At 39.7% G+C, this 9,544-nt stretch overlaps 1 protein-coding gene across 1 annotated transcript; it reads right to left on the reverse strand.

Annotated features, from left to right (window-relative positions):
- Positions 1-182: 182 nt before the first annotated feature.
- LOC129849640 (B-cell receptor CD22-like) lies at positions 183-9,116 on the reverse strand. Its single transcript, XM_055916470.1, has 12 exons — positions 8,982-9,116; positions 8,344-8,691; positions 7,944-8,159; positions 7,452-7,784; positions 7,122-7,340; positions 6,701-6,967; positions 6,203-6,466; positions 5,900-5,990; positions 2,199-2,238; positions 1,836-1,916; positions 1,458-1,550; positions 183-1,350 (listed from the first exon to the last, which is right to left on the reverse strand). Exons 1-12 carry the CDS (start codon positions 9,034-9,036, stop codon positions 1,327-1,329), a joined length of 2,031 nt encoding a protein of 676 aa, XP_055772445.1. The 5' UTR covers positions 9,037-9,116; the 3' UTR covers positions 183-1,326.
- Positions 9,117-9,544: the final 428 nt, after the last annotated feature.

Consider the following 9,544-nt stretch of genomic DNA (forward strand, 5'->3'; position numbering starts at 1 on the left):
ATTTTGCGTTGACGTAGTGTCCCCATGAGTGACAGAACACTGAGCCAATCACATTACAACTAGAGAACATTACCAACCCCTACGCTCCGTATTTTATGCTGGCTGCCCCACCACCACAGAAAGCACTAAGCTGGAACACCTGCATTTTGGAGCTGCCTCACTCAAGAAAGCAAAAACGAGACCATGTTTGTATGCGACTTTATTAACTCAATGCTTTTTTAAAAACTTTGTTTGCAAACTGATATGTGACACGTATTAATGTCAAAATAGGCTAAAAAATGAACATAAAAAGCTAACCATGGGGCTGAAAACAGATTGAGCTCTTCCCCAGCTGCCTTGAATGACGTGTCACCACTGCATGTATTTAGAAATTATAGACAAGTTGACTAACAAATAGCCTACCAAAATGTTGGAAATTACAAGTAAAAACTGCAAATGTTTAAATGTATGTAATGGACTGATTACATTTATTTTTATATAAAAAATATATCATGACACTGAACAATATGGTATTACGTAATATAAAATGAGTAATAATACCTGACAGCAATACAAAGTAAATCATCATTAAACACATCAGGAGAAACTTGACCCAAGAGCTAAAAATATTAAAAAGCTGTTATCAGTATTATTAATGTTAGTTGCTGAGGAAAGTAGGACTATTGATGTTATAAAACATCTGTATGTGGTAAAATCCCATAGAAAAAGATCTGAAATAAAACTAAAGATAGTAAACACATTGGTACACAAGAAAATGTGGCTATTTACATCATAAAAATATGTAATTTTAAAAATATAACCCATCTCACTTATCATCAATATACATAATTATCATTATAAGAAAATAAAAGATATATTCCAGCATTTACTGAAAAGTTCATGGTCTGGAAAAACTTCTAGATTTTGTCCTCCTGATTCTCTTCAGTCCAGGATCTGTGGTGGTTCTCTTCAGTCCAGGATCTGTGATGGTTCTCTTCAGTCCAGGATCTGTGGTGCTTCTCTTCAGTCCAGGATCTGTGGTGATTCTCTTCAGTCCAGGATCTGTGGTGGTTCTCTTCAGTACAGGATCTGTGATGGTTCTCTTCAGTCCAGGTTCTGTGGTGCTTCTCTTCAGTCCAGGATCTGTGGTGATTCTCTTCAGTCCAGGTTCTGTGGTGGTTCTCTTCAGTCCAGGATCTGTGGTGGTTCTCTTCAGTCCAGGATCTGTGGTGCTTCTCTTCAGTCCAGGATCTGTGGTGCTTCTCTTCAGTCCAGGTTCTGTGGTGCTTCTCTTCAGTCCAGGTTCTGTGGTGCTTCTCTTCAGTCCAGGTTCTGTGGTGGTTCTCTTCAGTGGGAGATTCCCCTCACATTCTGAAAGAAGACATACTGAAGTAGCACTCCCACTAAACATTTTATACGCACACCCACACACACACACACACACGCACGCACGCACGCACGCACGCACACACACTTACTGCCAGGGTGTCATACTCTGGTGACCTGGTCTTCATGTTCAGAGGTGTGTACATGTCACTGTTGGGGTCACTGGTAGGGTCAGGATGGACACTCTGTGGACAGAAAGAGAGAGAGAGAGAGAGAGACAGAGAGAGAGAGAGAGAGAGGGGGAGAGGGAGTGGGAGACAAGGAGAAGGAGAGGGAGGGAGAGAACGATATCGAGAAAGAGAGAGTGGGAGAGAAGGAGAGAGAGGGACAGAAAGATATAGAGAAAGAGGGAGAGAGGAAATGCATGAGTTCTTTGAAACACCAGTCTTTCCATCATTTTCTCTAAACACATTCAAGTATAAAACACAAACACACTCACAAACAATCAACATGAATGATAAGGGACATACTGCCAGAGTGTCGTAGTCAGGGGACGTGGTCCTCATGTTCAGACTTGTGTACGTGTCACTGTTACAGTCAGGATGGACACTCTGTGGAGAGAGAGAGAGAGAGAGAGAGAGAGAGAGAGAGAGAGAGAGAGAGAGAGAGAGAGAGAGGTAAAAATGAAAATAGTACGAAAGAGACTGTCGTGACACTGTTAGTCAGGACGGACACTCTGTGGAGAGAGAGAGAGGTAACAATGAAAATAGTTTGAAAGAGACTGTCATGTCACCGTAAATGAATGAAAACAGAGTTATAACCCCCTGGGTGCACGTTTAGTTTGTTGCCCCATTAAGACACAGCTGAAACCCTGTTGCAACTAATATAATCACCTGTGTGTCTGCTGTGGCATCACTTCCTCCTGTGCATCTCCTGTAATGATGGACAGAAAGAGTTCTGCTCTGTAAGTAAGTAAGTTGATATGTTACTAATACATTTTAGCAGGTTTCTTACTTTATCTTTATTTAACTAGGCAAGTCAGTTAAAACCTTTTTATGGCTGCAGGGCGGTGCCGGTACACTTATGACAACAGCCACTTCAAGTGCAGGGCGCGAAATTCAAAAGATATTTTTTTTTTAATATTTAACTTTCACACATTAACAAGTCAAATACAGCTAATGAAAGATACACATCTTGTGAATCCAGCCAACATGTCAGATTTTTAAAATGTTTTACAGGGAAAACACCACGTATATTTATGTTAGCTCACCTCCAAATAGAAAAAAGCACAGACATTTTTCACAGCACAGGTAGCATGCACAAAACCAACCAAACTAACCTAGAACCAACCAAACTAACCAAACTAACCAAGAAACAACTTCATCAGATGACAGTCTTATAACATGTTATACAATAAATCTATGTTTTGTTCGAAAAATGTGCATATTTCAGGTATAAATCAGTTTTACATTGCAGCTACCATCACAGCTACCGTCACAAAAAGCACCGAAGCAGCCAGAGTAATTACAGACACCAACGTGAAATACCTAAATACTCATCATAAAACATTTCTGAAAAAAATGAAAGACAAAGATCTTGTGAATACAGCCAATATTTCCGATTTTTTAAGTGTTTTACAGCGAAAACACAATATAGTGTTATATTAGCTTACTACAATAGCCAAACACACAACAGCATTGATTCAAGGCAAACGGTAGCGATAGCTAATAAACCAGCAAAATATATTAATTATTTCACTAACCTTCATAAACTTCATCAGATGACAGTCCTCTAACATCATATTACACAAAACATATATGGTTTGTTCGAAAATGTGCATATTTAGAGCTGATATCAGTGGTTATACATTGTGCTAACGTAGCATATTTTTCCCAGATTGTCCGGGTGTGTTTATGACACTCACCTATTCTGACCAAATAACTATTCATAACCTTTACTAAAAAATACATGTTGTATAGGAAATGATAGATACATTAGTTCTTAACCTGTTATGGCTGAAGGGGCAGTATTGAGTAACCTGGAAAGAGGTGCCCATTTCAAACGGCCTCGTACTCAATTCTTGCTCATACAATATGCATATTATTATTACTATTGGATAGAAAACACTCTCTAGTTTCTAAAACCGTTTGAATTATTTCTCTAAGTGAAACAGAACTCCTTCTGCAGCCCATTTCCTATCCGGAAGTGAGATTTCCGAAAGCGAGGTCTCTCTTCAAGAGCTTGTCTATAAAAGGGCATGTCACTTAGGACTGTAGAAACACGTCATACACCTTCCCCTGGGTGTCAAGCGGAAGTGAGAGCAGAAATGAGTTGATTATCTTGTTCAGAGATTGAATACACCCTCTTGGAATGAGAGGTCCGCCATTATTTTTTTTTTCCAGAGCGCGAAGTAGGACCTGGAATCACCTTCTGGAAACCCGTCGTTGTGGGCGAATACAACCTCCGGCTTAGATTTTTTTTGATACATGTCACAATATCATCCTAAAGTACGTTTTTTCAATATAGTTTTATTATATTATTGAAATTTATTCGGGAGTTTTAGCGTGATGCGTTGTATGACTTTGCTCAGGAAGGAGAGGTTAGCGTCGCATGGCCAGTGTGCTTGCTAATTCAAGAGGGAAAGAGTTCGTTCTGAATCCAAACAAAGACGGTTCTGAACAAAGGACCCCTTGTACAACATTCTGATGGAAGATCAACAAAGGTAGGACCCAATTTGGGATGCTATTTCATATATCTGTCGAACTGTGCTATCGCTACCGATTACATGGAATCAATGCTGTTGTGTGTTAGCTATTGTAGTAAGCTAATATAACGATATATTGTGTTTTCGCTGTAAAACACTTAAAAAATCAGAAAATATTGGCTGTATTCACAAGATCTTTGTCTTTCATTTGCTATCAACCATATATTTTTCTGAAATGTTTTATGATGAGTAATTAGGTAGTTGACGTTGGTGTCTGTATTTACTCTGGCTACTCCCGTGCTATTTCTGACTGTAGCTATGATGGTAGCAGTAATGTAAAACTGATTTATAGCTCAAATATGCACATTTTTCGAACAAAACATAGATTTATTGTGTAACATGTTATAGGACTGTCATCTGAGGAAGTTGTTTCTAGGTTAGTTTGGTTGGTTCTAGGTTAGTTAGGTTGGCTTTGTGCATGCTACCTGTGCTGTGAAAAATGTCTGTCTGTTTTTTATTTGGTGGTGAACTAACATAAATATACGTGGTGTTTTCGCTGTAAAACATTTTAAAAATCGGACATGTTGGCTGGATTCACAAGATGTTTATCTTTCAAATGCTGTATTGGACTTGTTAATGTGTGAAAGTTAAATATAAAAAAAAAAATAGATTTTGAATTTCGCGCCCTGCACTTGAGCTGGATGTTGTCATAAGTGTACCGGTGTCGGGCTTGCAGCCCTAACAGGTTGCAATCGCCGTGTTAGAATTCTAAAAATAACTTCATTACGACATAAGGCTTACGTTATGGCGAGAGAGTGCCCAAAATCTGGGCGCAAAACTACTAGTACACAAGTTCGACAGATATATGAAATAGCATCAGAAAATGGGTCCTACTTTTAATGATCTTCCATCAGAATGTTGTACAAGGGGTCCTTTGTCGTGAACAATCGTTGTTTGGATTTAGAATGTCCTCTTCTCCAGTCAATTAGCACGGAAAGCTAGCCAAGTGGCGCGAAGCTCTCCTTCCTGAACAAAGGCACACAACGCAACACGCCTAACGTCCCGAATAAATTTCAATAATCTAATAAAACTATATTGAAAAAACATACTTTACGATGATATTGTCACATTTATCAAATAAAATCAAAGCCGGAGATATTAGCGGTCTATAACGACAACTTTCCAGAAGGCAATCCCAGGCTCCTTCTCGCGCTTTCCAGAAAACAGGAAATGGGTGTCACGTCATGCCAAGAGCTTTTATTCCACCTCAGACCAAGATAAACACTCCATTTCTTCTCTCACTGCCTATTGACATCTAGTGGAAGGTGTATGACGTGCATGTATAGTCATAAATCTCAAGCCCATTTATAGGCAGGCCCTAGAACAGAGCATCGTTTTCAGATTTTCCACTTCCTGATCAGGAAGTTTGCTGCAAAATGAGTTCTGTTTTACTCACAGATATAATTCAAACGGTTTTAGAAACTAGAGAGTGTTTTCTATCCAATAGTAATAATAATATGCATATTGTACGAGCAAGAATTGAGTACGAGGCCGTTTGAAATGGGTACCTTTATCCAAGTTACTCAATACTGCCCCTGCAGCCATAAGAAGTTAAGAACAAATTCTTATTTTCAATGATGGCCTAGGATCAGTGGGTTAAAGGCCTTGTTCAGGGGCAGAACAACTAAACTTTATATTTTCAGCTCTGGGATTTGATCTTGCAACCTTTCGGTTACAAGTCCACCGCTCTAACCACTAAGCTACCTGCCACCCCAGGTGGCCTAGTGGTTAAGAGCGTTGGGCCAATAAATGAATGAATGATTTAAGTTAATAACGAATCAGAGGTCTAAGGAGAATAATACAAATATCAATGTTCCCTTCTTCACTCACCTGAACCACATGAGTCCAGAGAGACAGAGGATGAGAACCAGAACAACCACTATGATTCCTACAGCTGCAGTCAGAACTGATGTCTGTTTCCCTAAAAGATCAAATGGATGATATGAGTACATGTTATTATTTAGTGAAAATGAATATACAGCAATACAGGACATTAATGCAATACTTGTATATTGAAGCCTATGTATAATCATAAACCAAAGTGTCATAAGGCAAACTAGAAGAAGATTACCTTGAAACATCATTTCTTATTGAACATCATTTTGTATTGAAGTATTGAAGATGTAACTTTACCTGCTACAATGATCATCAGAGCTGTAGAGTTCATAGATCCTCTTCCATTCTGGGCCTCACAGTAGTATTCTCCTTTGTCCTCAGAACTGATGTTAGTGATGCTGTAACTCTGTCCTGATGCTTTTGCTGAGGTTACATTCTTCTTGTACCAGGTGTATTTGTCCACAGGTGGGTTGGCATCACTGCTGCAGGTCAGAGTCACTGAACTGCCCTCCACTATTTCACCAGAGGGACTGACTGACACTGAGGTGTTCTTTGGGTCATCTGGTAAAGGAGAATTTGTCAGAGGGGTAGGACAGTAGTATATTTACGACAGCAGTATACTTACAAATAACATGCCAAAAATATATTCTCTGTTAATATCATAAAACTAAAACTCTAACTCACACAAAACGTTAACAAATACTAATTTGGAGATGATATGCTTAAGGACTACTTCATTTAATTATAATTGTTTTGCTACCTAATCATTCAAACACTGAGCTGTACTTTACTCACACTTCATATCCATGTTTATGGTCCTAGACCTGTCTGTCCCCATCTCATTCTGGGCCTCACAGTAGTACTCTCCAGTGTCAGGTGACTGGATTTGATTGAAGACATGCTGTGGTCCTGTCTTACTCTGATATTCAGCTCCATTCTTCTTGTACCACCAGTTGTAACTCTGCACAGGTGGGTTGGCATCACTGCTGCAGGTCAGAGTCACTGAACTGCCCTCCACTATTTCACCAGAGGGACTGACTGACACTGTGGTCTTTGGTTTATCTGATGTAAAATACCAAACATTTTGTCAAAGTAATATTATCAATGAGTAAAACAATAATTTTGTCTAAAATGATTGATAAAGTAAGACCTTTCTCTTTTGCCTGAATACATGATACTTGCTGAGTAGAATACTGTACTATTGTACTGTACTCACACACTGCAGGAGAGCTGAGGTCCTCATGGCCTTTTACAGCACAGTAGTAGCTGTCTACAGCATTAGGGAGGACTAAATAGAGGGACGTCTTCTCAGTTACAACCTGTCCATTCTTATACCAGATGTAGGTGGGGTTGGGGTTGTCAGTCAGAGTACAGGTGGTGCTACAGGTCAGTGTCTTCTGTCCCTCTGCAGCAGGAGTCACCTTCACCTGCAGACCTGAAACAATATGTATAAAACCACATACACCTCTGTGTTAACAGGATGGTTAATATATTTTCTCCTGTAATTCAATATGATGTAAAGTTGTATCATACAGTGTAGTATTACCTGTGACAGACAGACTTGTTCCTGGGAAACTATGACCCCATTCAAAGTAGTATGTTTTAAAAGTGAAGCGATACTCAGCTGAGTCCTCCTCTCTCAGATCTGTGATTCTCAGGGTGTTGGGACCTCTGTATGTTCCAGTGTACTCCACACGACCTGCATACCCTGGGTCTCTGGTTAGGTCTTCAGGGGTCGACTTGTTACTCCTAAACCAGAATGACGATGTGGTGGAATAATAACCAACATAAGTACAGGATATGTCCACTGTTGACCCCTTCAAGACACAGATTGTCCTCTTGGTGTAAGTCACTCTGCTGCATCTCTGACCATCAACACCTGAAACATAATGACAAGAGGGCATGATTTACACAGTAGAATATCGAGCTTCAGTAATCGTGTGATACAGTTTTGTTAGACAACTCTGAAGCTGTTTAGCAGACAGAATAATTATATCTGAAAAGTTATACTAGAATACTGAGTTTAATTCATACTCACACACTGCAGGAGAGTGGAGATCCTCATGGCCTTTTACAGCACAGGAGTAGCTGTCCTTATCATTAGGGGGGACTGAATAGGTGGAAGTCTTCTCAGTTACTACCTGTCCGTTCTTGTACCAGGTGTAGGGGTTACCAGTCAGAATACAGGTGGTGGTGCTACAGGTCAGTATCTTCCACTGTGACCAATGTGAAGGAGTCACCTTCACCTGCAGAGCTGTAGTAGATAAAAACATTAAAACCCTGCATCACCTGTTCTCTAGATTAATCACATGATGCAATACATTCTCAAACTCATTTAATTCTTAAATCTGTTTCATATATACAAATCCAACTTCTAGACCTAGATGGACAGTAGATATTAATTGAACAGACTAGCAGTATAAAGCATGTAACTGTACCTGTTACAGACAGAGTGACTCCAGGATCACCATAATATCTCCCTTCAGTCTGATCTGTTATAAAGCTGAACTTGTACGTAGCTGAGTCTCTCTCTCTCAGGTCTGTGATTCTCAGGGTACAGTCTTTCTTCTTATCCCCATGATACTCCAGACGACCTGCATACTCTGGGTCCTGACCTAGATCTTTAGGTTCTACACCAGTCTCCCATTCAGTGAACCAGAAGGTTGTTGTGACTGTATAACCTCTGGGATATGTGTAAGAGCAGGACATCTCCACTGTTGACCCCTTCAAGGCACAGATACTCTGAGTGGTGTAAGTCACACTCCAGCCATCCTGACCCAGTACCACTGAAACACAGTCACACAACACAAGGGTCTTACATTAAGCCAATGCCAATTGGCTCACACTAACAGTAGAGGCTTTGTCCATACTTTGTTGCCATAGTTGCTGAGTTGAGTGTGATTGGAAAACACATAAGCATCATTCAGTAAGGTAAGTGAGGTGTGAAAGATAACTACTGAAGTGAACTGGAGACGCCTAACAGAACACAACAGAATAATAAAACACAAATGTAATTTTAATATTTTACAAAAGTCTGTAGATTGACAAACATATCAAGTAATGAATGAGACCATACCTGTCACAGACCAGAGAAAGACCACCAACACACTTCCTGCTGTTCTCAAGGCCATTGTTGCATCTCCCACCCTGCAGTCTTAGAAACATAAACAACAACTCACTCTATAGCTGGTGAATAACTCCACCTGATACATTGAAGTATAAACTGTAAATGGGGTACAGGGCCTCATCACTGAAAATGAACCAGGCTCATATTGTGTTGTGTTGTATTGTGCTATATGGTTGTCTATGTGAATACTGTCTGTCTGTAAGTCTATTGCACTATGTATGTAATGTGTGTGACGTGTTGCATGTCTGTCTACGTCTGTCTATTTAAAGTGACATGATGTATGATGCAAAAATAAATTCCTAATGGATAAAATAAAGTCATCAACAACAACAACAACAACAACCACTTATTGAACAGATGTGTAGAACTGTAAACACAAATTCATTTTTCTGAAGCTGTTTTATTCTCAGAACCCCAAATATAGGAGGATAAATGTTCAATCCTCTACGGTCCGTCAAGCTGTACAGCAGCCTAAAGACTGACCACCAGGATAAACAGCAAGTGACTCTCTC

The sequence above is a fragment of the Salvelinus fontinalis genome, unplaced genomic scaffold (assembly GCF_029448725.1).
Source record: "Salvelinus fontinalis isolate EN_2023a unplaced genomic scaffold, ASM2944872v1 scaffold_1598, whole genome shotgun sequence".
Taxonomy (NCBI): Eukaryota; Metazoa; Chordata; class Actinopteri; order Salmoniformes; family Salmonidae; genus Salvelinus; species Salvelinus fontinalis.